Source organism: Scomber japonicus, chromosome 4, assembly GCF_027409825.1.
Source record: "Scomber japonicus isolate fScoJap1 chromosome 4, fScoJap1.pri, whole genome shotgun sequence".
In the NCBI taxonomy this organism is placed as follows: Eukaryota; Metazoa; Chordata; class Actinopteri; order Scombriformes; family Scombridae; genus Scomber; species Scomber japonicus.
The window spans coordinates 13,244,702-13,272,403 of record NC_070581.1 but is presented as its reverse complement, the minus strand read 5'-3'; the positions used below and the strand labels follow the sequence as shown (position 1 = coordinate 13,272,403).

The following is a 27,702-nucleotide window of genomic DNA, read 5'->3' as shown; positions in this document are numbered from 1 at the left end:
GAATGGTTTACTCCAAAATGGTCAAATGAGACAGCAATGAAATGCAAATTTAGGAAGCTGCTGTTATCAACTCAAACTACATTATCCAGCTGAGATTTAACATGTAAGAAGTGTTTGCTCCCCTCCTGAAATATCTTCAGATCCTCCCTGTCCATTCCTGGTCATCAGCTGATTGAAGCATTTGTGACCTTAGAAGAGAAACATATGTTATTTTTTTATTAGCAACAGGTGTAACACAAAGATACACAAAAAAAACAGAAACTATGAATGTGCAAGTCAGTTTGAGAAATATGAAAATCTAATGTGAATTTATGGTAAAGTGTATTCTCTGGGTGACACTAAACCTGTCCAGTTTGTTTTCCATTGAGCAGGTGGTTTTTAGTAAACAGCTGTTATCAGATTTATAACTGCGGTGTGCACTCTGTCCTGCCAACTTCCTCTCCCATTCCAAAATCTGAAAATAAAGCCAAAAAGTCAGGTCAACTGTGGTTAGTCAATCAGGAGGGAATCACTGTGCAGCACGCTGTCAGTGGTCTATACAGGAAAACAGACTTCACCTGATCTTTGCATTTTTCTTCCAGCTCTTCATCTATTCTTTCTTCACAGGCCAACATGGCAGTAAGATCTTGACCCACAGCATGATTTTGACAGTTAAAACTACTCTGGGAGTCTCTGAGACTGAATAAAGCTCTTCCCGTTCATCCTGGGGCCTCTGGATCTCTTGTCTACCAGCAACACAGAGACACTAACAAATACATACACAAACCATTTGGATAAAACAGGTGAATCTTGCAAGAGATGTAACAAATTAGCCTTCAGCCAAATATGACAACGCAGAAAAGAAAACACTGAAATGTGTCTTTGCTTAGTGAACAATAAGTAAATGTGTTATTTAAGTGTTATCACACTCTGTGGAAGGTGTCTTTGGAATCAAGGGTGCAAACAAGAGGAAAAAATCCACTGTGTTGGAGTCAGCTATGTAACATAAAAGGCATTTTATCTCTCCTCAAGACTCAGAGTGCCTTGGATTTTTTCCACTTGTTCACAGAACAGATGCCTTTAAAAAGCACCAGCAGTCTCATCAGTTTTAATAAATGTTGTTTTGACCCTTTTCTCTTACTAGTTAAGATCTATGTGGTATCTTGAAGTGGTGTAGTTTGATAGAAGGATACTTCCGTTTTGAGCTTCCATTTGACCCAGAAACTGTATGACCTCCCCTTTGATCTAATCTAATCTCTACTCTCATTCTCTAGTATTATTACTAGTTTTATGCAAAAATGGCTGCAGTCCAATGATACAAAAATTCAAAAATACAGTGACATGTATTGTCACATGTTTATGGAGACCTTAATGTTTATAGATTTATATTATTTCATATTTAAGGTATTGAGCATGGGTTCTTTGTGTCACTGTTAAATATCTATGGGATTTTTTAAGTATTGGCAAATAACAGAAGCCTTTTACTTAGAGGAGGCCTTAGGGTTTTTTTTTTTCAATATTCCAGCTGTCAGCTGGAATATTGGAGGGATTATCATCTATGTGATTCAGCTGCTGGCACCCTAAATAATGGCACTTGACTGCAGGTTTAAACTTGCTGAGGGAAATCATGCCAGCAGGTATCTTTCCAGAAGAAGCTGCTGCTCATTGTTTTCCCATCATCATGTTTTTTTTGGTTTAGGCTTAAAATACAACCATCACTAATACTGTATTAAAATCTATATAAGTACAGCTAAACATATAATTACATACGCTTGCATTGCACTAAAGACAGTCTGACTCACATGGCATCACACTAATGGCTCTCCAGTTTTATGAGGAAATCACATTCCATCATGGAGGGAGGTGTCCAGCTTAATTACCCTATGATCATAATAATGTCAACAACACGCTCCATTCCTGGTTCTCATCCAGGATGAGTAATACTGGATTGTGTCCCAGAGTCCATACTTCAGATGGATCATGTCGTGTTGATAATTGGACTAACACAGTTATACTACTGTGGAAAGAAGGGTGTGTAGAGCAAACTGAATAAATGACGAAATGGTAGGATCTTTGACCTGGTGCCAGGATGGGATTACAGCAGCAGTGTGAATAGACACTCCTTTGGGCAAAACTTGATTTTCCGTTTGATGTCACCCTCGGGGTAATTGTTTCAGAGGTCTCTGAACAAATCACAAAAATGTATTTTCTAATAGAAAGACACCTATGTCAATAATGTTAAAACTAACTTTTCTCTTTTTCTGATGAATGTAGATCAAACTAGAGGACTTCCCTTTTCCTCTGTCTACATGAAGACATTTAATCCTCACAAGAACAGGTCAGGCACACACGCACACACACACACACACACACACACACACACACACACACACACACACACACACACACACACACACACACACACACACAATGCCAGATAGACTGGCAGCTTGCTCTAGGAGACAAGTTTGCAAACTGAGTCAGCAGCCGTATTTCTGAATGACTCAACCAGTCCACCACAGAACCCTTTCGTTTATCGGAGCCCTGCCCTCATCCCTCCCTCACACACAAGCACGCACTGCCTACGTTTTATTCCTGGCCTTACCTCACCACAGCATCACTTCCTCCTACTTAAATTAGAGAGGTTTCATCTTCAAATAGCTCATAGCAATGTAGTGTAGTAGACTACATAGTATTGTAGCAATAATTCATGAGAAAATCAGTGCTGGTGACGTTTTTAATTGGTGTGGTAAACATCAGCAGAAATAGTACAACTCAGTGGTCATTCTCGTGGGAAATCTTATGTGAAGATTTCATTTTATCTGTTGACTCTGTGGTTTTTCCCCCTGTCTTAATGTGCTTGAGACTCTACTTTTTTCAGTCATGATATACAGTGACGACACACTGTGGTGAGTGATGTGGTGAATTTTCTGTAGAGCTAATAATCCTATGATCCTGCGAGTCATTAACTGCATGAATCACAAATGTTGCCAGGAAAAGACTCCTACGTCTGCTTTGACTTTTCTTGGACACTACCTGCTTTAATGTTGTAATATCTGCTGGAGGGCTGCTATAATGTCACGTTGCATTTTTCTCCCTTACAAGACAGGCATCAGTGAACGAGGAAGTGGAGGAGGAAAGCAAGGAGGGGAGCAGTAAACTGTAAAACATGGCATTGTGCAGTCTGGTTTTGTCGATGACTCAACAGGAAATGACGGAGCAGGAGTTAGTAAGGTGAGAGAAAGAAAGGGAGAAGGGTGGGAGTGAGAGGAGAGATAGAAAGAGGGAAAAAAAGGGAAGATCAACTTTGTCATGCCTGTGGACTCTGAGCTATGCTGTGGGGAGAGACAGACAGAGAGAGATCATACCATGGTTTTTCTCAGGAAGTCTGTAGGCCATGAAAACACAGATGGGCTCGTCATCCCCTCAACCCCCCCACTACTCTGCACAATAGAGGCATGACGTGCACACACACATGTTAAATAATCAGCCTGCTGAGCAACAATATTACCAGAGTTACAAACTTTCCATGACTGTCCATTGCTGCATGTTACGTGGTGATCCCAAAAGACTTTGACCCCAGAACAAGTTGTGAAAACAGCAAAAACAAATATTGACAGTGTCCTCCTGTCCTCTCTGCAAATGAAAAGAAAAGTCCATGAACCTGATAAGTAAACTTGTGTTAATGCAAACAAATAATAGTTTTTACTCTGATGATATGGGGATTCATGCAGAGAGTTGCTACTGAAGAGCTAAATAATATAAAGGTTGAACCTATTGCTCATATATAGCATCTCTGGATTGTGCAAGGCCTATTTCCCACTTTTATTGTAGCTCATTTGAACTGAAACTCTTAATGAACTGGAGATAAACTTCACAGGGCTGCGGAAGGACTCCCACTGGGCCTGCAGACCCTCTGCCCACATTGAGGCCTGGTATGGGAGCGCCCAGGCCTCCAGTGCTACATCCTGGGCAAAGAATTACTCTTTTCAGGCTTGGGTCTCAGACATTCATTGAAGTTGTCACCATGAAATCAGATGTCATAGGGTTTAAATCACTCTAATCCTCATCACTTCCTCAATCGCGCCTTTACCCACTGACTCTTTTGTTTGTCTGTGTTGGTACCCTGTGAATAGAAAAAAGTTTTTCTTTCCTGTGTTTTGTAGGGATGCACATGTGTATGTGCTTGTATATGTGTGGCTTTCCAATTCCAGTCAATGTGTTTGTTTGTAGCAACAAGACATAATATTTACATGACACATGAGCTACCCCTAATTCAATTTGTGTGATTTAAAAAAAATTGCCCATCAATTTTGCGTTAAAGATCATTTCCCAGAAATCATTTTTCTTTTGGCTTTTTCTAAACTATCCAGTAATCACAGGCAGCAAACACATCATTTTTCAGCTATTCCTCTTCCCTGTGGCTCTTGATTCTTTGATAACTGAGCTTTCTCCTCTCGGGATGAGGTCAAAGGCCATGGTGTAAAGCCCACTCAGACATTTGAGTAGCCTGATTCCTTCCTGATGCCGCCAACTCGTCAGACCCAACTGTATATAGTCGGGTCATGGTATATACATATACATACATATGTACCACATCCTTCTTTTGGCAGTCTACTTTGAAATAAAAACGTCAAACATGGCTGTTCCATGACAGGCTGAAGGAAGTGGTGGGTGGTAGCAAAGAAGTGCAAAAAGCTAGACATATTGTAATAATTTCACTCTGTTTTTTTCATGATTGCTCCATTATCAGTCTGGATTTGGATGATGATGCTGCTTGTTTTACCACTGCTGCCTCACTTAGTAAGAAAATTCCTATTGATTTTATGAGTGGGGCAGCAATAAGTCCGTTTAATCACTCACTCTGAAAATGAGTAGGTATTTTAATTTCTTACACATGTAGCAACTGTAACGGAGTTCTTAAAACATTTTATCAACTAGTGTTAATGTGTATATCTCATAAATGTAACTGTGGTGGCCTTTTTATTTGCTACAGCCTGTAACAGAAACAACAGCATTAAGAGGAATGTGAAAGTCAAACATAAAACAGGTCGACCGTGACTTTGAAAACAGCAGCAGGCTTGTGTGTCTGTAGTTTGTAACAGCGCTCTAATTACTATTACATGTTTGTACACAGCTGGTTCCTCTATAAGAGAATTCCCTGTCTCACCATGTCAGCACATCAACCTACACAAATGTATTTACCATAGAACACGTATGTTAACACCTACTTACTTTATTTCCCTTTCCAGCTTGAGACACTGTTAAATGATTGGTGGGCAGACATTCATCTTCTGAGATATTTCTTATTTCAGGATTTGGTCAAAGCATTTTCTGGAGAGATGTGAAACAGATCTGGTCTACCACCCCAGCTTGATATTTCAGGACTTAGTACTACTGTTTAATATCAGCTTATACTCACTGTTAATTCCTGCTTTAACCTTCATGTTTCTCTGCTTTAATTGAGTAGGGCTCATAAGAAAAGTGATGAACAGATGTCCTTGATTGTGGTTGAACTTTGATGGTCTATCTTTAATTTTGCAGCAGCGTGAGGGAGTTCTTCCTTCAGAGCAATCCATCACATCTTTGAAAAAGCATAAGAAAAGAGGGTTACAGATGTGGGAGTTGGGTTTCTGACTACACTGACAGCTGTGAGGGACAGAGGTCTCTCAGAGCAGGAAATGACTTGACCTTCCCTGTGGGAGACTGGCCCACCCCGACAACAACCCCCACAGCTCTGAGTGTCCTGGGACGCCACAAGCGCCCACAGAGGGCCACAGAGCAACAGCAGAGAAAATCTTCTGGTCCAGGTGGCAAAAATTTTAAAATTGGATGGCGCTGTGTCACTTCTACACAACAAAACAGAACAAATGGCTTAACTAAGACCTTAAATTGAATGTCCTGAGTGCAAAGAGTTTAAATATCAAGATGAGAGCTGCTCCGTCACCCTTCACTCTTTTGTTTAGTGCAATGTGACAACTGACAGCAGTTCCACATCCCACTGGGATCAATGGTGTAACTCATTTTATTGCACAACAGGAAGTTGAACAAACAGCTTATTTGCTAAAAAGTATGAGTATTCATTTAAGCAAACAAACTATGGCGGTGGGCGAGAGACAGTCAGTGATTGCAGCAATAGAAGCACATGACATGTGGTATATTTATTTTGTGGGTTGGTGTTTTATAGGCATATGGGTATAAGGCACTCCTTAATCCATATATGGCCCTATATGGAATTTATTGGAGCATTACAACAGTGTAACGATAGGACAGAAGGAAGGGGACATTTGGTGTTTTATGAGGTGGTTATTATAGCACTTAACAATATTTAATGCATCTATTTGCCTGAGAGGATTTATTTAGACAGTTACCACAGATGAAAGATTATTGGCAATCTAGGGGGATAATGTAGGCTCAGTGTGGTCTGGACTCTGTTTGGCCTGCACCCACTTCCCCATTATTTTCTGGTAAATGGCGTCCTGTATTGTCCTCCTGCCTCTCAGCGTGGGTGAAGACAAACACAGACAGTGAACTCCTATGTGACAGGAAGGCTTCAAAACAAGTCATCATCCACCATGACCGGGCTGCCAATCTTGTACTTGTTCTTCTCTATCAGTCGTAGATTGTACTCAGGCCAAAAGCCACCCACACACACGCTGACTCCCACACAGGTCAGACCAAAATTGTTTACTGCCTTATGAGGGGCAATTTCCCATAGTTTACATTCATTACACAAGACAGATACAATTATTCTGCTTCTGGAGGCCACTGGTCATTTTTGGCCGAGTTATTTTGTGCAGGGGGAAACATTGTTCACAACAACTGGAAATAAGGCTTTTTGATTTATAAACAGAAACATATAAATCTCCATGGAAACAGTGAAGCACTAGTTTTTGACAGTCCCCGCCTCGAGGTACAGTCACGTGTCTACCTCATTGATTTTCACACATTTTCTCTTCCATTGGTAGTGAGGACACACATTTTGTGGATGATGACAGCTGCACCTGGAGTGATTTCTGTGCAATGATTGGCAGATTTGATTCTAATCTATTTTACACAGAAAATCCACCAAGCTGACAACATTTTCTCTGACTAGAGCCTAAACAATACTGAATTTAAAAGTACAGAAGTATCATCAGCCAAATATACTTAACAATATAAAAATGAAAAATACTAATACTAATACAGAGTTACAGAGTGTTATTGGATTATTAATTCTGACGTTTTCATGGACAAGCAGCAATTTAGTGTTGCAACAAGTGGGGACAAAATCTCATCAGATGGGGGTCCAGGGTCTAATTTGTGTCAGTTTAGGGGTACTAGACATGAAAAGGTTTGAGATCCACTAGCCTAAAGAATCATAAAGTGACAATATTCAAGTAAATACATTTAAAAGTAGTCCCCAGCCTTCATTCCCCAAATGTATTTTCCACCACCACTGATTTATAAATAATTACCTACCCCCCCTCCCTCTTAAGTTTTTCCTAATGCTTTTTGTGTTTTGGGGGATTTTTCCCTTTAAGACGGCCTTTGGGTGGAGTTATCGTGTTCAGGGTGCTGGGTGTATTTATAAGGAGATGAGGAAACGCGCGTCACTCTGACAAAAATGAGTTTCACCTCCCAGTATTGTTGACAGGAGGGATGCTGCACATGGTTCAGGCTGGACTGGGAGACTGACTTTTACTGTACAGACAGACTTTTTCTCATTGGACACAACCGATCGACCGACCCGGCTGTCCGGGATGAAGGATTAACCTAAACTGCACATTCATGGTAAGATTTCTTTGTATTTAGCTATGAAAACATTTCGTTATTAAATGTGAACTGGGCTTTAAATAGGTTTATTGAAATAAATGATCAGGGACAGTTTTAGGCCTATATGTGATATGAACAGAGAAACCTGCTCAGTCAAGATTTAACTACCTAATCGGAGCTAGAGTGAGAAAACGTCAAACGTCTTGTAAAAAGAGCCGGTTATAAGTCTGAAATGACTTTCCTTTAATTGAATAGTGAGTGGACTGATTCAGCTGGTCTACTGGTCTAGTTGGGCTCACTGTCTGTGAGCAGCGGGAGGATCTGCTCCCCTGATCCGCTACAGGACGCCCTGATGTCCGCTAAGTGAAGTCCCGTCGAGGCGGGCGGGATGGGTCCTGCTCCGCACCTCCCCCGTCAGCCGCTGGGGGGCGCTGGAGAATCTATCTATCTATCTATCTATCTATCTATCTATCTATCTATCTATCTATCTATCTATCTATCTATCTATCTATCTATCTATCATAGATAGTTCATTGGGGTGCCAGCACAGTTTTACAGGCAGCCCTGTATGTTGTCAGTGTTTTTTGCTCAGACTATTTTAGTTTGGAGTATTTCATGTAGCCTATTTTAAGAATTAAAGAGATTTATAAAATGTTTTTTCAAAGTTATATCTGGGAGAAGTAAGTGAGTGATGACAGAGTTACAGCAGCTTATGTTAAACTCATTTGGCAAAAAATAACTGTACAGAAATGTGTATGTGAGTTATTGAGCTGTGCTTTGTCTCATAAAATGTAATTTATGGGTTGTCCACACTCAATAACCAGTCTCCTATTCTGTTTATGGTTGAATGAAAATATTGTAGACTTTATTAGACTGCTACATGAATGATTGATTACATTTGTATATATATATTTAATTTTGCTTGTTATGTTGTCTTATACAGTAGATTTGTGGGAAAACTGCAAAGAAAACTATGACAGGGAAAACCGCTTTTCTTAGATACCTACATTTAGCTTAGATACGCTTATAAGGACACTACAGGAAATTAAGTCTTACATTTTTGACAGGTGATCACACCTGGATGTGAATTTGTTAGAATAAATACAAATGTGAATAGCTGTGCAGCCTATTAAGCATCTTTTCCTCAGTTGTTCTTATTTTGGCCCTCAGTTCTACCTTTTATGTGGGACCACAGGCACTCCAATATTAACAAATTATGAATGCATGAATCTGTGAATAACTGAAGTGAGTGAGTTACTTTAAAGCATAAAAATGATGAAAAATAAAAATAGAAGTCTACAGCCGTGACTCTCTAATTCACGTAGGGAGAAATTTAATACAGCCACTTCCACACCTGCAGTCTGTGAGTGATCAAGAAGCATCTGAGCTGTAATCCTTTTTCTCTTTCTACTAAATTAACAAATCAAATATGGGTCTCAATATGTAACCTGAACAGTGTGTGAAGGAATGTGTAACCGTTATTGCAATAATGGTAATTACAAATTACTCATGTGTAAACTCTGATACAGATCGTAAATGAATTGGGCCAATCCCACAGATGAATGAGTCACCACTATTGGTCCCACACAGTAAATCTGCCAAAAGATTGGCTTAGATTGGAATAGATTTTGCAAATGATAAGGGGAACTAATTTTATCCTCTTAGTCAGATGTTCCACATACCTCAAGGTTGGCTTATTCCACTTATATTTTCAGCATGCTTTCATGCAGTGAATGGTTTTTATAAGGTGAAGTTGCTAATATTGTTCCTGGGAGCAGTTTTAAAAACAAAGTATTGTGGCCTAGTGAGGCTGTGGTTGAAGTATTTACATTAAAGACATTTTAATAAGATTTCCATATACCCTACTAAGATGTGAATGTTACTTTACCGTCAATTTAAAACACATATTTTACGCCAAGGCTTTAATTAAGTCATCTGTTAAGGCCCAGTCAGTGAATAGGTTATTGCCTGAAAAAAGGTGACATGAGGAGTTGCCAAGGACAAGTCATCAAGGCACCTGCATGAGATAAACAAACAGTTTTTTCCCTCTTCTGGCTTGTCCTTCTAACAGTGCCAGCGCACGCAATCCTCCTGCATGGGGTTTGGGGCACAGGCTCATACCTTGGCCATGTCTTCTTGTCTCCATGGCGTATCTTCAGTCCTAACCTCATGGGAGAGTTCACTTGGATTTTCAGGCTTGCTTCACTGCGCACCAAAGTGACACAAAGGCCCATTCATGCCTGAGAGTGGCTCCATTCATGGACACTGAGTAATTGCCGGTAGAATTCATAATTGTTCAGCGTCTTCCATCTCCGAGGCTCACTGGCGGAAATAACGCCACAGTCGGTTGTTTTAAGGATGACATAAATATTCAAATAGATGCATGGGTCACTGTTTTGTTTGTAGTGGGTTTTGTTGTTGCATTATGCATGCGCTGCATTGTTTGCATCCCACATCAGTTGTTGACCTGACATGAAACAAAGCAGGACTTTGAAGAAAATGATTGCACTGTGACTGTAAAATTGAGACTTTTTGTCCTCATGCAGGCGGGTAGGAGGAGCAGGCTTCTGTAAATATTGGTTTGAAGATAATTTGGGTGCACCATTTAATTTTAGAGACAGAAAGTTAAATGTATCGTGTATTTTTCAATGCTTCAAAAAGTAAAGTAGTTTGTTTGACTTAATTACAGTTGTTTTCCATGTTGGATATGCAATGTCAAAAAAAGCTGAATGAGGCACATTTTCAAGTCTGAACAATAACATGGTTTACTCACTTGATTTTACATTAATATTTTCCTTAAAGTGAAAACAATTTACCAGAATAAGTGGACTGGTACTTTCTGATCATTACAATAAATTAGGATATTAATTGATTTGTGTCTGTAAGCTGCATCCCTCAAGCTGAAAGGGGCTAAAACTAAATACACAACTTTCTCTGTGTGCTCGACTATTATTTTGATACTCTGCATATACTGTATATGCAAATATTCACACAGATTTCCTTTCTTCTTTGTTCTTGAGCTGCAAGTCTGTAAAACACTGTAGTTACTTTTTTATCATTCATTACTCTGACTACTATAATTTATCTCCTTAAAAAAAGACCTGATAACATTTTCATAATATTTCTTTATCAGTTGCAGTGTCTTTGAATGTACTTTTTTATCTGAACTGAGATTAGTCCTTGGCTGAATCTGGATCAAGCCGGCTTGTCCTTTAAGTGTCAGTGTAATATGCGGTGCTTTGGTGTGACATCTCTGTGTTGGAGTTTGTCATCCAGCATCACAGGAATGCCGCACAATTAGCCCCTGTTGTAAGGACAGATACTGCAGGGTTTCATGGTCACAGAGAAGAAGGAGGGCGAGGAGTGCGGCCGCCCTCCCACATCTGACCCAGAGGTTGTGCAATGGCCCTCTCATCAGACAAATGGCTTGAAGCTGGCACCACAAAGAGGTACACATGCACAGCTGCCAGAGCAGACTGAAGTCATTTGCTGGGTTTTGTTGTGACTATAATTTCACCTTTATGCCTGTACTTTCAATAACAATGCATACAATCAGTAATGACACTGTGTTTTGATATTTACTGTACTTGGTAAATATTAAGACAATTTCAGGATGAGAAAATCCCCTGCACACTACTCTCATAAAGCACTTTACATCTCTTCAGTTTTGCTGTAGGCCGAACTTTTTCAGAGAAAGAAATGTCCCTAAACAGGACAAAGTACATAATGTAATGATGTTTAATATGCTATTTACCTTTCATTATAAGGCTTTCACTCTGGTACACAAAATCGGTACAACTATGCAGTGCTACAGTTGTTTTTGTTTTTCTACATCTGCACAGTTTTGCTTTATTGCTCCATGTGTAATATATATCTATATATATATGTTGTTGTGATTCCAACTCGTTAAGTATTTACTCCAGAGTGTTTGCTGGCATTTGACTTGTCTGGTAGCATGAGTGTGTGCAGCTGGGTGTGCTGGATGTGGTTGTGTTCCAGATGTGTGCTGTTTATATGCCCTGTTTGTAGGTAGAGTATTTGTTGCATTGCAAAAGCCAATTGTGTATGATGTTTGTAAAATGTTTTAAAAGCTTAATTCTAACAATGTGTTGAAGATAAGCAGCCGTGTGGGTCCCCGCCATCACTGAGTTTTCTGTTTGTCTTACAGCTCACCGTGGGCTAGGATGAAGCCAGGATGGTTTTGATGGAGCTCACTTGTGTTGGAGCTTTAGACCAATGCCAAACAGAACTACAACATGACCACGAGTCAGAATAACTACTGGGGACAGCATGACCTCAGCAGGTACGTTAAACACCATCCTGACACTAGCAAAAACTGAACATGCATCCATTGTTATATAATATGGTAGTACAACTGTACTATCATAGTATCAGGAGTGTCATTTTCACATGATCTTGCCACATTTGTTGTATAAAAGGACAGAAAAATTACTATTATTAAAAAAAGAAGGCATCTGTGATCAGAATCCATTATTTTCATTGGTAACACTGATAAAAAAAACATACAACAGAACATTTACTCTGTTAAGGCATGTCATGCTTGTTATTTCACATATAATCACTTACTCATGACAAGTTATGTGCAGAAATGATTTACACACATGCGCAGCTCTGTGCAGATTTCTCAACCTCTCCTGCGTTACGACTGCATTGCAGAATGTGCTTCGGCCTGAGTACTGACATGGATCACAACCTGACGGAGCTTCAACCACAGCAAGTAGCCAAAGAGTTTAACTGTGAGTCTTCTGGACATCATTTGTGCATGTCTGTCATTTGAATTATTATTTTTGAATTATGAATATTGATACATTATTAATATTTATATCAATAGACTATGTATGTATTGATCATTACAGAATTAGTTTTTGAAAACATATTGCAACAATGATCTGTACTACAAACAGGCCATATTAAAGCATATATGAGCAACTTTTGCAAATCTTTATTTATTTTTCTTCTGTATGTTTTTTTAATCCCTCACTGCATATCTTCAGCTACAGAAACCATTCAAATAACAAAAAGGTCATCTCTTTATCTCTTTATTTATGCTATGAATTTCCATCCTCGTAGCATATTACAGGGATTTTATTTTTATTTTTTTAATATTAAAATTCATTATGGAAAGTCTACAGGATGAATATTTGAAAGTTTATATCTCAAAAAACTGAAAGTCTTTGTACTACATGTACAGGTGCCTCATGTGGGAATACTTGCTTGAAAAAGCAATATTTGGACAGGGTGTGTCGATTCTACTGATATAGGCCACACCCATTTTCACCTGGAAACATTTTCTGCCATTTTGGATTTTTTGGCAAGCATATTTTTTTGCTTATGTAGGCACATAACTTATCTAATTTTCACCAAACTTACCAAAAGTTTTGGTCCGTGACTCGATAAGTATCAGCCTTAACCACATAATATAATGTCAAAAATGTAATTCTTTAAAGAAAAACCTTCTCCTGCTTCTTTAACTGGCTAACGTACATATCATTGTGAAACTTGCTTGGGAATATGTAAACATAGTCTAGTCTGCGGGCCACAAATCATATCGTCTGATTTCACGGGGGATCTGACCTGGGGACAAGGATTTGGAATAGTTATATAAAAATAGCCACTGTTCTCGCTTTTGGTCTCATTTTCTTATGTAGGTTAGAGGCCTCAGTATTAAACTGAGACTGTTTCATAACCAGTTTAATTTTCACCTCATTCTTATTGTCAAATCCTGTTCTGACAAGTCCTATAAAAAGACATCCTATCCAAATTTTTAAATTAAATAAAAATATTCTTAGTTTTGTCTTGGATTGACAAACTAACGTATAAAACCCATTAGACTGACTAAAGAGAGGGATGTGCAGAAAGGGTTTAGGTGAGTTTGTCATCAGAGGAGATAGTGGGGGGGGGTAGGAGGAGGGGAGGCTATCGCTCCCTGGTCACACCAGCTGTTCCTGCAGTCTGGGGCACGTCGGATGTTTCCACTGAGAAGGTTATGGGAAGCTCTGTTAAGATTATGGCCTGCCTCACAGATAATGATGATTCCTGTGTTAATCAGGGTGTTGTGGCTGATGTTTGACGAACAGGGTGATAGGTTAAGCGGTTGTTTTTACTCCCGTTTCCTGTAAGATACCTTCAGCAAAACTGCAGAGTGGGCAGCCCACTCACCCTGTTATTTTTCCCTCCTACACCGTCACTACAGTCTAGTTAAGATTTTTTTTTTCTCATTGCAAGTTGTTTTCCACGTTTCTTCCTCTGAGAGTTGTTTCCGCTCTGAAGGAAACAACAGTGATAGCAAAACCTTGAATAACAAACAGCAGCTTCTTGGTCTTTGGTGCAATTTAGGATTTCATGAAGGCAGGTGTTTAATACATGATTGTTTTTCCCTCTCCCAGCCAACATCCCCCTCTCTCAGTCTTCTTTCTACTCTGATACTTACCGCCTGACGCCTGAAAACGTTCTCCAGCCCCATGAGGGGGACCAGGTGGTCCCTTCATCCCAGAGACGGACAGTGTTTGGGGGCCATCATAAAGAAGCCAAACCCCTGCCTCCTCTTCCTGACCCTGAGGAGCTCATGTCAGACGAGGCAGCAGATAGTGAGGTGGAGTTCTTTACCAGTGACCGACGGCGCCTTTTGCCCAAAAGCTGTCCCAAGGCTGTGTGCAGGGGCAGGAACAGAGGCTTCGGCCAGGTAAATAATGCCTATCAGGAGAGCTCATTACAGGCTGGGGCTGCTGGAATTGGCTCCATTGCTTTCTCCTGGCCAGGCAGAGAGGACAGACCAACAGGTACAGTGGGTGGGTTTGGAGCCAACAACTGGACACTAGCTCCCCAGAGAGAAGACCACCAGCATGTGGTGTCAGCAGTCGGAGATAACTTATGTAGAAAACGGCCAGACCAACACCAGTCATCCAGATTCCGGTTTTCCTGCTCAGGTCCTGCTTCCCAGCTGTTCCACAGCAGCACAACAGTCCCCACTGACAAGCCACAAATCCCTCCTCGTATCCCCATCCCTCCAAAACCTCTGGCTCTCTCAAAGAGTGTGAGCGCCAACAAAGACGACAAGCCTCCCAAAATCCCTCCAAGGGTCCCTTTAGTTCCACCGTGCCCACCACGTAGCCCAAGCCCAAAAAGCCTTCCAATTTATATCAACGGTGTGATGCCTGCCACACAGAGTTTTGCTGCTAACCCAGAATATGTGAGTAAGGCATTACAGAGACAGCAGAGTGAAAGGGCGCCACCTGCAGCTCAGTTTTCTCCTTGCATTGTTCCCATTTTGAAGGATGGGAGACAGGCCAGCGCCACTCACTACATCCTCCTACCGCCAGGCCGCCAGGCATACACGGACAGACGAGAAAGACTCCTGAGTGAACCCGCCAGGACGGGAAACTCCAGTGTCTGGCAGAACAGATAAAAGTTCTTGCTTATGTCACTGTATCTGACACTTACTGAGGAGAAAACTTTGACTGACATCATTAATAAACATGTGATACACTAGTGTACCGAGTGTGTAACAACATCTCCATGCTACATTCACATGTCTAATGACATTGGTTTTACCTTCAATGGCTGATGTATTTTAAGATTATTTATGTCACACACCACTGTGAGGTTTTTGTCTGTTTTTAACATTTTACCGGCGAGTATTTTAAAGACGTCTCCTGGAAAACATCATGATATTCCAGTATTTTCCTTAATGTAGGAGAAATATTTACCTCCCATAACCATTTACATTTTGAATTTTCTGCAGTTTCTTATGGGGATTATATTTTAAGTCTGACAGCCATACAGGGACATCATTAAACCAACGGACTCTATATTCCTTACAGAGGGGGGGAATCATTACTGTACATACAAGCTGGGCTTGTATAAAACTGTTCATTCCCTGTGTGTTATTTTTTTAAGACAATGCTGCTTGAAATCCTGATTATAATGTATTCACAGATTTAATATTTTGTAAAATCATTCTCAGATTAGGATAATTAATGGTAAATTTAACAATGATCAATGTGGTTGATATTAGAAAATACTTTTTGAACTACATCAATTTAAGCTCTGTTTGTATTTCAAATCACATGCCTTTTGTAGGATTTTGTGCACAAGTGCTTAATTTTTCTTAAAAGCACCTCTGATTATGAAAAAGCTGATCTTTAAAGTTACACCACCCTACATCCTTCCTGCACAAACATTGATTCATGCCTTTGGTTCTACAAAGTTTAATTTATTTAAAGGTATTTTCTGTGATCTGAAAATCACAACACATGACTGAAGCCTGCTGTCATCATTGAACTGATTGACAGGTCTCTTAATAAATAAAGCAAGAAAACTAGTTAACATCTAAATCATTAACTCTGTCTGATGTTCTTCATTCTTGTGTTTCTCTACACAGGAGTAAAAAAAGCATCTATATTCATTAATGATCCTTTGACAAACATTTTAATAATTAAGCAAATACTTATAATTCTCTGCGTGAATTTAGCTCAAATACTGTACATGGTCAAAAGAAAAATACAGATTGGGCCTTTCTTATTTGTGGGCATGGAAACCGTGTTACGTTTACACTGAGGTGAGGACCCGCGTTTACAATGTTTGTTACATCGACGGGTTGGAAGTTCTCATGAAGGTTCTGTGTCAGATTCAGCCCAAGCAAAGGCTATTTGTAAGTTCATCATGTTTGTGTCAAAAGTAAATCATTGTAAAATTGTGTTTTTAATGTATTTATAGAAATAAAATAACTTATTCATTCTATAAATGGGTTAGTGTCCTTTTTCACACTATGCATACCTATGGGAGGTGTTTTTTGGTTGCTCTTTTCTGTTTTGTCAGCATTCACACTGGGACACTTGAGTCTATTATAATCGTGTCAAGATGGATCTTCAGTAAAATTATAACCTAAATGTTGCCATTATTACTGTGTTATAAATCTATTTAGAAAAAATATAATTAAGAAGCAGCAAGGTCTGTTGATGTTGACATTTTTCAATAGTTTAATTTACTGATTAACTGGTTAACTAAATGTGTATTACGTGCGTACCAAGCAGCATTTACTTCTATTATCATTATTAACTTTTAATATGGATAAGGACATAAATAAAAGGATAAAGGTCAGGCGTTGAGCTGATTTTGCTGTTTTATATTGATTTGTGAAGATATATGTGCATATTGAAGTGTAGAATGGGTTAGTTTTTGGTTTTTGTGATCTCACTGAAAGTTTTGGAAAACAGAAACAAAACACTTTAACTGGAGTTCTGAGACAATTTTAATGGAGCATTAACGGTAGCCGATGATGGATCAAAGCTGCTCACAAACATTTGAGCTGCAGGATGACTGATGTACAAAGAGAAAGGCTACTGTTGGTCATTTTCCTTGATAAAACGTGATGGTGACGACATCATGACGGTGCTTCAGGAAAGTTCAAATAACCATTTCTTCTCCATGCTACATTATCTCCTCACGCTTCATATTCACAGTTCATTTGCCATCAAACTGAATGGCATTTGGGTATCATGGTGATTCAGCAGGCTAAAAGTACCAACCACTGTGGTTTTGTATCAAATCATGCTCACATGTGTTGCATGTCTTCTGTCCCTTGTTTCTCTGACCTCTACATTTATTATCATTCTCCATCAGAACAGTCTAATGACGCAGAAATGTCACAAAAGTAATCTTGGTTAAAACTAATTTCCAAACTCCTCCATTTAATTCAAGTCGTTTCAGTGATTTATTAGTTATGTATTGAACATTAATCAAAATGACATGGCACAAAAAACAATTATTCTACTATGAAATTATTTCTTGTGCTTGCAAAATAAGTTATAAAATAAACACATAAAACCTTTTCTAATCCCTCCTTTCACCCCCACCCCGCCGTCCCCGCACCCCTGCAGTTCCTTATGGGCCTTATTGAACTTTTGACCTGTGTTCTTCTACAGGTACGACCTCAGCGTTCTCATCTCCTCGGGCTGAGGTCCTTTGTGCAGCCTCAGGGCTGTCAGAGATGGGATTTTGACGATCACTTTACCGCCAGGCCCGGTTGAGCAGTTTGACTTCTGCCAGGCGTTTGCTGATCATGGTGGCGAAGAACAGAGCGAAGAGGACGCTGCTGATCAGCATGTAGTCGTAATCATCTTTCAGAACGTCAAACTGCTTCGAGGGATAGACACGCGTCTGGTAGATGTCAAGACCATATGCCACCACCTACAAGGACAAAAAAAAAGGAACTTTAAGTTTACATTGAAGGGGAGAAAACAATGTGTTGATGAAACATTATTTAAGAACTGTTTTGGAACTGTTTTAAATGGCAAAACAAATTAAAATAAAATATCGTCTTTGGTAATATTGCGCCTTTATTCTGCCTTGCTGGTCTGTAAAAAGGTATGGACATAAAGTGGCTGGGCAGAGCTGCTCTACCAATAAGCCGGTTACGAAGGTAATCACAGAGTTGGATTGAAGTCTGTGTAAAAGGGACAGTCGGCACAGTGGGACACAGAGCTGACACTATTGTTATGTTACTTGTCACGCCTCTGAATCCAGAACACTGGCACGCTGTATTATGGAATAGTTTGTCAATACTGTGAAGGCACACTCACCAGGCAGGTTGACTCCAGGCCAGAGGGGGCAGTGTAAATTCCTCGCACTCTTGATACAGTTTGATTGTAGTTGATGAACCACTCTGTTCGGATCAGCAACTCCGGTGCGTATGGTATCAGGTTCTCCTCCCTGGAGATCAAGTTAACAGGTTACATAGAAAAGATCAGGAAATAAACCATACATTAAATAGTTTTAAAACAAGTCTGACTCAAGGACGTACCGGCTTTGCTCAGATACTATTTCAGGCCTCCGAGGATCAAGGAACATTTTGGGCAATGACAAAATTCCTCCTGATGGCAAGCCAACTGTGACAAAGAAAACCCAAAGAAACATGTTAGAAAAAGCCAAGTGCTGCCAAACAAGGTTGAAAAGACCTTTTTGTTTGTGAGGAAAAAGGTGGTTATTCTAAAATGTCTGAAGGTAAACAATTGAAGACACTGTGGCGGGCACTAACACAGGTCACTTCACACAAAAGAATAGACCTCTGTGAAACTTACTGAGCAGATGGCGGCTGGTGATGCCCTTCTCAGTCAGGGTGGCCTCCATGGTAGAAATGGCGGAGGGGAAAATGTAAGACTGCTGCAACACCTGGGGAACATGTGGCCGATCTAGCGAGCTGAACACAGTGCTGTTGTAGAGCTCCATCCCTTCATACAGTTCAATCACAGAGAACTCGTTCCTGCGAGACTTGGTGCTCCAGTATTCGTACTGCAGAGTCAAAACACACATTCGATAGCATGATCACATGACCCTCAAGACCACCTGAGTTCTCGTTTGAAGTCTGAGTATTAATATGTTAAATTTTCTTTTACAGTGTGGAAGCTAAGTCACCGATCTCTTACAGTAACCAAGCAAAAAGCCTCAAAACAACTGAGGGTCCAAGAGTGATGATATGTAGGTGTCAATAATGCTCACCACCACCCAGTTTTCAGAGTGCACAACATGCACCGGTCCTTTGGTCTTTCTCTGAACAGCCTCGTGGATAATGCGACCAGTCACACCATCAATCAGCAGGATCCCGACAAAGCTGCGCTCCTGATGCAAGTCTGTGCTCTCAGTCACCACTGCCAGAAGATTGGGGTTCAAGTACTATAAGAAATGAGATTAAAACACAATTTGGTATCTCAATTAAAGTTGAAAAATATAGATTTTGTTAATGGACAGACATTGTAGTCTGTATGGTTAAGTACTATATATCGCTCGTCCAACAGATATACACCATTTAATTTTAGTTGAACGCTCATGGCCAATGTAATGAATCCTATGACACAGTAGTTGCTGTATTAACAAGACAATTAATTACATTAAGTGTGGCTGGACATTTTCTTGCTTAAAATTATGATGAAAAAAAATCTTAGAAGTAGCAGCAGAGCCTAAAATAAGGCAAAAATGTTTTAGAACTATAACCAAAGACTACAGTAAGGAGTGTGAGAGTCCTAGTAGAAAGAACCAGTGTTTATTCTCATTCAGAGTGAATGGTGGAGACACTTTATGATTCACTGGGGAAACAGTGACACAAGGTACGGTATTTATTTCAAAGATGGGTTTTCAGTCCATGCCAGAAAATGAGGAGCAACTCTCTCTTTCTGATGGAAGAAGGAAAGACAGAAGGAGAGAGAATAGGCAAGCCAAGCCGAAAGCCTACCAAATCCAGCACAAATAAGAACAATGACATAGTATTTAAACTTTCTCAAAAGCGTTCTCAACCCATTTCTCACAGCTTTAGTAAGCTTTAAGGTAAGTTACTATACCTTATAAAGGACACTACGGTCTCCCATTACTCTGCCCTGAGAGTGCACATGTTCGTTGGGCCTTTTCCCTTTGACCGAGACAATCTTCTGGACCTCCGTTGGGATGACTACCTCCCAGATCAGCTCGGTCGACAAGTCCTGAGAAAACATAAACATCCAGATTTATTCAGTCATGTGAGATTTAAGCATAATCATTAAGTATCAAACCTGAAAGGCTGCCAGCTTGACAAACTTAAAAACAAAACAAAAAAGTCTGCAGGGCCCTGATGTGCAAAGGACCATGAAATAATGCAGCAAAAGAAGCTTCACTTGCCGTTCGTAGCCTGTAGCCAGACAGTCTTCCCTGACTGGAGTCAACAAGGTAAAAGAATATGGATGAAGCCATCTCCTGGAGCTGCTGTAATACATTCTTTGTAGAAGGGAAGGCAGACACCTGCAGAAAAATAACAGTTAGATACAATTTTAACAAAGCATTTGAAGGTAGCCAATATTTCTCGCTCAATAATAAGAATTACACTTATGTTACATTTTGTATTTATAAAATGCTTTGTACTGTGTATAATATGTGGAGAGACAGTCTGACTCAAAGAGGAGTCGACTGTTAGTCAGATGTGTGTTAATTTCAAGAGAAAAGGACACAATGTACAAAATGTGTAATAATTAATTTGGTTTACAGTTTGCCACTGACCTTGTATTGGTCATCAATGAGAAGTAAGACTTTAGCGTAATCCTGGTCCATGAGCGGTAGCATGAGTGACTGCAGTATTGGCTGAGGCAGAGCGGGTGGGGTGACGTGACTTTTCTTTCCAAAGATGGGGTTAAACACATGAAGCATGGCGAGCCCTGTTTCCTGATGGAAAAAAAGAAATATTCAGCCATCACCACAGTGAGAAAACACTTTCAGTCAAACCTTGTGGTGACCTCTATTTATAGGCCATCAGCAATTAGTCTGTTGATATCACACGACAGTAATTTTCACAACTGCTGTATTAACATTTACAGCCCAACCCAGAAGATAATGAAATTGAACTACATAAAGCTCTATGACTCTGGTATTGTGTAATATGGCATTTATACATTCACAATTTACTTTTGCTTTTTAGAGGTATAAAAAGCTCAGAGCCCTTGTTACTGGATACCTTGTCTTTGATGAGCAGTGTGCACTGTGGGGGATGAGGGAAGTGTGCAGTCGTCCGTTGCACCATTAGTTTGAATGCTGCATTAGATGGGATGTTGTCCAGGTAGTGCCTCCATAAAATACTGCCGGTCTTGCTGTCAATCCCAAAGAGCTTAACAGGGAAAAAAATAGAAAAGGCTGAGTGCAGGTTTCAGAGAGGCCTAATGGAGTCTATTTATTAATGTTTAATTTTACTTCAGGCCTGCCTTGTCTTAGATAAAATAAACAGAATCTAACTTGACCACAAGTGTGTGGCACAGCTGGCCTCTCCTGAACAGCTATCAAACAGTAACTGCGTGAAAGGGTAAGCTTTAGTTTCGTACCTTGCCAGACGCAGTAACCATAACCATCATCTTCTGCAGATTGAACTCGTCTCTGGACAGGTTCTCAATGGTCACGTCGTTTTTAACTTGGCTGCGAGGTTTCCGTGCATCGTAGAACAGCTTCCAGAGGTGGGAGATCCATGCCTGCAGCAAGATGAGCTGAGAGGAGAGCCTCTTCAACACCATGGACATCAGGCCGTCTGGACATATACGACAGCGAGAACACAGATGGTATTTAATGCCTTATAATTAATGTCTGAGGATTACATTTAAGAATCACAACTTATCAGACCTTTCTCAGAATGTATCTAGGCTATGCGCATGTGTAACAGACTCTGTAGATGACTTAATGTCTAAAAAATAACCTACAATACTCATTTAGCAGCATATTTTTCACATAATGAATAAAACTGTGCGAAAAGCAAGAAGACAGGAGTAAATTAGTCTTTGTAGAAATATTACATGTATGAAACTAAAAGTGAAATCTAGAGCTGAGAGGGGTTGATGTAAAGACGGCGGGTTCGGTAAATGTTTCGCAGGATTTTCCAGACGACAGGAGACCGTAACCATAAGACTCAAGCGATCAGGCTTTATTGAAGAAGAGCAGAGAAGTGTGTTACCTTGAATGGCTGAATCCAAGCGCAGCAATAAAAGCAGGACAGAACAAAAGAAAGTACATATTTTTAACTATTGCAACCTCAAAAATAAAAAAAAAAAGAATAGAAAAAAAAGATTAAGCTTGACAAAATAACCCTTAGATTAAAAAGTGGTTTTGAGGACATGAAGCACAGACTGAATAATAATCCACAGGAAACAACAACACAATCAAGACTTTAGAGACAGGTAATCTAGGAGGGATTCTGGTTTGACATTTACCGGCCTTTTTGCCAAACTCTCCCTCCAGCTCTGCCTGCGTTCCTGTGAGGGGCAGATCCACCATTTCCATTGTCACCACATCTGACAGGGCCTCCTCTCTTGTCCACATTACACGCCCTGGAAAACAAGACTCATTATTGTTCTGTAATCATTCATTCCACTTTCCACGCCCTGTTACAGTATGTAGTTTGAGTTGATGCTTGCCATGAGGTGAATGAATAAATTACCCCTCCCCCGCCCCCCCCACCAACCCTCAAAAAATGTTTGTGGAAAGGACAAGCTTATGTGAGAGCAGTGGTCAGATGTTGCCGGTGTTTATGATGATAAAGTGGTGGGATATACTCAAATGTTACCATGAGGCAAAGCATAGCCTCTTTGCATTTTGAATAGAAGTGCTGGATTTCCACAGTAAAATCAATGAGGGGTTAGAATCTTTACATGAGTAACCTGCTGGCTATTGGTTGTCTATTAATTCCCTGTGATTTCCTACAAACCACTACGTGCACAATAATATCACGGTCCAGACATTAGTGTAGGTGTGGGATCTGGTTAAATTTAATTCCTGAAAAAGAACGTCTGCTTATTTTGTCTGTTATTTTATTATTTACTACTACTACTACTACTGAGAAGGATTTTGAAACCTTTGGACTCTGGCGCCCCTCAGTGGCAGAGAGCACTGCATGCAAATACTTCAGATGACATTAGCTCGTGCAGACTGGCATAGTCTTTCAAACATTAACAACCAAAACTTCCTGTTTTTGCGGTCCATACCTGGCTGTTGTATGAAAGTGATTGTGTGGTCTTCTGTCTGCACAATGACCCGGTAGCCAACAGAGTCGTCTTTCTTCAGGAATGATTGCACATACAGCTGAAAGACAGAATAAAATTGACTTGCATTGCATTATATAACAAAAAGACAACAATGCATGTGTGAAAAGCCTTTTTAACATCCTACTGCTAACAATTTGAAGTCAGTGACTTGACCAGTCACAGAGCCAACATGCTGTAGAATCACTAGGAAGAAACTTGGTAATTTGAGCCTTCCAGCCAGTACAATATTAGCTGTTTTCACTTACCTTCTCTGGTTTCCCACCATTTGGATCCATATTAAAAATCAGGGTTGTGTCTAGAAGTCTGCGCCCAGATTCTGCACTGAAGAGGTTAAGACTGCAAGCCTGAAGAAGAAAACAGATAATCAAATCTCTCACAAAGCTTTGTGTCTTTCATTTGATTTTTAAAAACTTATTAAATACAATTCACCCCATAGTGAAAGTATACCCCATGGCATTATTTCCAAAGGGCACAGGCACCTATAAATCCTGATTAAGAAGTGTGTCTCAGCATTAGTGTAACACATTTGATCTGTCCATCAAACTCAGTACGTTCAACACATCAAGCACACAAAGAGACAATCAAGACTGTACTAAACCAGCTAGTACACAGAGAGAATAGCGGTAAAACATACAGAACATATTTAACAAGTCTGTCCAATCAGTGCAATTTCACATTAACTCACCGTTTTATTCTTGGGTGACATGACAGCAACAACAGTCTTCTCTCCAGTGGTTGCAAATGAAGTCAGCATGGCCTTTGAATAAAGAAAAATGTGCCTTTAACAAATCCTACAATTTCTTAAATAATCAATTCAAAGTTTTGAATGAAAACTAGAATATTTCTGGGAAAAGGTATCCAGGGTTTAAACTATTATAACTTTAGAAAAAAATGTGAGATTGACATTATTTATAAGGCAAAAATATTTTCTTAAAAATAGCCTGTAAAATTCCTTCTGTTGGCTAAACAATTTTCCCCAAACATTTGAGAATTAGAGCCTAGTGATATTTACATTTTAGTCATACAACTGAAGCCGGTATCCAAGGGTGACTTATAGTAGACTTAAGTATAGTAATTGCAATATTGGAATAAGCTAATGTAAGATTATCGGCTGATAAATCAATATCAGAACTTTTTTTACTCCCTAATATCAGTATTGGCATCAAATATCCAGTATCGGTTGGGCCGTCCTTATAAGAAGCTCTTATGTAAACCTAAGAAGGAATCATAAGAAGCGAGAAGTCTGTTTTTTTATCATCTTAATCATGCATGAGACAAATGAAAGGTGGAGAAACAGTTACTTACAGGCTTGAAATCCCTCAGTGTGACTATCTGACCATTGTTGAGCTGCAGCAGCAGGTGGTTTTCAGGCCCGAGCTGAAGAACAAACTCTGACAGCGGCTGCCGGGCTGGGTTGGGCTGGGTGGCAACCAGCACAGGATGGAAGCCGGGTATGACTTCAAGTCCCAGTGACTAGGAAAAGAAAAATGGTAGAACACTGTAAAAAATGGCAAAGGATTTATGCAGAAAATAAGCAGTGTTAAGAGAGAGACAATCCACTGTGTAGAAAGAGAAAAGAGAGAAATGGACAGGAGCAGATGATTTTTTATGAAACAGAAAACATCTGTTTTTTCTGATTTCGGTAGATACCTGCAGGGGGATTTGGGTCATCTGTGACTGTGCGTGCAAGTCAAGCATGTAGAGGGATACAGTTGCAGAGTCCACACATGTCAACATCCCCTGGCCAACCACTGCACAGCTGGCCTGTATGTTGGACAGCCACGGAGCTTCAACTGACACCTGAATACAACAACACAAGAGAAGAAGTCAGAAATATGACCAACCAATGTGTTGCTTCACTTAATGTATAAGTAACAAGGCACCTAGATTCTTGATACTGTTACTATACATCAGGATTACCTGCTTAATTATCTCTCCATCATCCACACTGTAAACAACAACTGCAATGTGGGAATGAGGAACGACTCCCAGTACATGAACTTCACCATTTCCATCAGAATACACAGTCTGGTAATCCACAGTTTCACTGTAAAGACAAAAAGACACACAATTGACACAAAATGTTTATTTGTATAAACTGTATACTGTACAATTGTAAATATGTATTTCATAATCTAATTCCAACTAGAGTTCGACAAAGCCAAATTTCACTGCCTTGAGTGTTGCCATCCACTATGCTGCTGTGCATGTGACAATAAAAGCTCTTGATCCAGTAACATAACATGACCACTTACCTTTCTGGAAGATTCTCTATCCATTTTTGGTGACCATTGGAAAGATAATGGAGAGAAATGACACTTTTCTTCAAAACAGCTACGTGTTTCACTGTGTCTTGTTGTCCAACGAAACATGCTGCCTGGAAACTAAAACGTATAATAAAAGCAGTTTTCAATCAGTTTCATCAACATTTATAAAAATAAAATAAGGATACTTAAGAATGTGAACACTGCCAGTCAAGATGGTAATCACCTGCCAGAGTCAAGCACAACCTCCCAGTTCAAACCACCAACACTGACATCCCAGGAGCGCAGAAGGCGGCCGTTACCAACTGACAGCACCGCATCTAGGCCACAAAAACAGTTTCATGAATGATCTGTGTTCAGTTAAGAGACTATAAAACTCTGTAACCTCAAGTGTAATGACAAAAATTACCTTGTCCATGATGCAGAAGAGTGTCAATGTTTCCCTCTGGTCCAGTCTTATCCACATGTCGCCACACTGTAACAGACATTATGTCATTTAAGAACAGGCTACGTCAACTTAAGGGGCAATTGCATACTTAGCCCAGTAGGACTGCCTACTATGACAGACTAACACAATACTTACAAAGTTCTCCAGTCCTGGTATTAACTGCTGCAAAAACATTGTTCTCAGTTGCCACAATCACCTTTTTGGATGATTGCAAATGTGTGTCAAAGTGGGCAAAGCGAACCTTGCCTACATATTGTTGCCTCCTGTAAATCACAATGAAGAGGATGTGAGGTTAGTTAGTAAGATAGTTGTAACACACACAGCTCAAATTAAACAAAGGAAATATTGGTTGATGTTACAGTGGGTAGTAACAGGATGGTAACAATCCTTTCCAAATGCTTAGAAATGTATTAAAAGTCTCCATCTACTCCAAAATATGTTTTTCTTCTTGCTCCTTCAGGTAGGCCTGTCACAATAATTAAGTTATCAACTTATCATAAAATAACGTAATTATCAACACCATCATGTCTATATATTAACTTATCATATGATACATGGAGACTCTAGAAGCGAGCAGCGCTGCTTATATGGATTTAAAGGTAAATAACTCCTGTCCTGGCCCATAATGGTAATCTGTGCCTTTATAGAAGCATAGCACCTACTCTCCAATAATTCAACATTCATCTGCTTAAAGTGGAAAGTTTGTGCTCATTGAAAATGTGATTTTAAGAAAGCAGGATTTGTGACATCTCAACTAGATAGGAAGCCAACCTTCAACTGATAATGGACTTTGCAGTAAAGGGGCCATCTTGTCCAACAATTAAAACTCATAGATAAAGAATTTTTGAAGAGAGTAAAGCTATTCTTAAGTATTTTAACAAGATAATTAAACTTTTTTTTGATGGAAAAACTACATCAGATACTCATTATTATTCACAGTAGAGTATTTTACATACATCTTAAAAAATATCTGGAAAGGATCTTTAAATGAAATACTAAAGCTGATTGAGTTTACTAGACCTCTTGCTTCATAGCTGGCAAACTCAGCACCTGAACCAAACTATCTGATGTAGTTTCTTGCATTTTTAAATAAAAATATATATAATTATTTAGCTTGTCCTCTCACATAAAGACTAGGTTAGCTCAAACATACCGGGACTCGCAGCTAGGAGCTTGACAGGTGTTAGCTTTAGCATCTCCACATTAAAATATGGGTCGGATTAGCATACATGTTTTATCGGTCACTAGTTTCCTCTTACCAGTCAAATTTTCCGACTTGATCCTCAAACACAGCCTCGACAGTACTCCATAAAACTATGCATTTCATGAAGAACCAAATTAGCTTTGCCATTGCAGCAGTACCTTTGGCTTGCTCTCCAAGGGAAGGAGGAAGTCGGAAGTTGTCAGGCTTCCTCTTTGTGTGGTTACAGATGAGTGCCGCCGCCTACAGGCGAGGAAGACACACGCTGTGATAAATGTCCTGTAATGGCGATGAAACATGAAGAGTACTTCTAATAATTTAATATAATAATATATAGTACATCTATGACTTTAGACCATCAGATGTCAGATACTGATACCCGCCTCAAAAGTGATCTCACCCTGAGAGTAACACTCCCTTACATGTTCCCTCCATCTTTTATATCATCAAAAAAAGTTATAAAGACTTTTATTATCATTTAACCTTTACATTTTT

At 39.7% G+C, this 27,702-nt stretch overlaps 2 protein-coding genes and 1 long non-coding RNA gene across 5 annotated transcripts; 1 reads left to right on the top strand and 2 right to left on the bottom strand.

Moving 5' to 3' along the window:
• Positions 1-2: 2 nt before the first annotated feature.
• Positions 3-6,219, bottom strand: LOC128357006 (uncharacterized). Its single transcript, XR_008321211.1, has 3 exons — positions 5,402-6,219; positions 5,215-5,313; positions 3-454 (listed from the first exon to the last, which is right to left on the bottom strand). It is a non-coding gene; the product is annotated as an uncharacterized LOC128357006 (long non-coding RNA).
• A 1,061-nt stretch (positions 6,220-7,280) lies between these two features.
• LOC128356956 (ERBB receptor feedback inhibitor 1) lies at positions 7,281-16,498 on the top strand. Of its 3 annotated transcripts, none has more exons than XM_053317157.1 (4): positions 7,281-7,752; positions 11,903-12,037; positions 12,342-12,491; positions 14,142-16,498. In XM_053317157.1, exons 2-4 carry the CDS (start codon positions 12,025-12,027, stop codon positions 15,158-15,160), a joined length of 1,182 nt encoding a protein of 393 aa, XP_053173132.1. In that variant the 5' UTR covers positions 7,281-7,752; positions 11,903-12,024; the 3' UTR covers positions 15,161-16,498. The 3 variants fall into 3 exon arrangements, with proteins under 3 accessions (XP_053173132.1, XP_053173133.1, XP_053173134.1); XM_053317158.1 differs by having other exon boundaries at positions 7,285-7,752; positions 12,412-12,491; XM_053317159.1 differs by lacking the exon at positions 7,281-7,752 and having other exon boundaries at positions 11,905-12,037; positions 12,365-12,491.
• Positions 16,499-16,876: 378 nt separating this feature from the next.
• emc1 (ER membrane protein complex subunit 1) lies at positions 16,877-27,386 on the bottom strand. The gene is made up of 22 exons (XM_053317785.1): positions 27,266-27,386; positions 26,142-26,269; positions 25,968-26,033; positions 25,785-25,878; positions 25,550-25,678; positions 25,215-25,341; positions 24,945-25,094; positions 24,600-24,767; positions 23,980-24,051; positions 23,540-23,638; positions 23,235-23,331; positions 22,464-22,580; positions 21,588-21,787; positions 21,227-21,376; positions 20,776-20,937; positions 20,401-20,520; positions 20,088-20,225; positions 19,252-19,425; positions 18,834-19,044; positions 18,557-18,641; positions 18,336-18,465; positions 16,877-17,943 (listed from the first exon to the last, which is right to left on the bottom strand). The coding sequence occupies exons 1-22, from the start codon at positions 27,355-27,357 to the stop codon at positions 17,764-17,766; spliced, it is 2,889 nt and encodes a 962-aa protein (XP_053173760.1). The 5' UTR covers positions 27,358-27,386; the 3' UTR covers positions 16,877-17,763.
• Positions 27,387-27,702: the final 316 nt, after the last annotated feature.

What these genes read in the sequence shown, in the direction of transcription:
- LOC128356956 (XM_053317157.1), top strand. An exon ending in AGTAGCCAAAGAGTTTAACT is followed by an intron (nt 12,492 to 14,141) that starts GTGAGTCTTCTG and finishes TCCCTCTCCCAG; the next exon opens with CCAACATCCCCCTCTCTCAG.
- emc1 (XM_053317785.1), bottom strand. Translation starts at nt 27,357, where the DNA reads ATGGCAAAGCTAATTTGGTTCTTCATGAAATGCATAGTTTTATGGAGT. An exon ending in TACCAGGACTGGAGAACTTT is followed by an intron (nt 26,034 to 26,141) that starts GTAAGTATTGTG and finishes TGTCTGTTACAG; the next exon opens with TGTGGCGACATGTGGATAAG. An exon ending in CACTGAGGGATTTCAAGCCT is followed by an intron (nt 24,052 to 24,599) that starts GTAAGTAACTGT and finishes CTTTATTCAAAG; the next exon opens with GCCATGCTGACTTCATTTGC.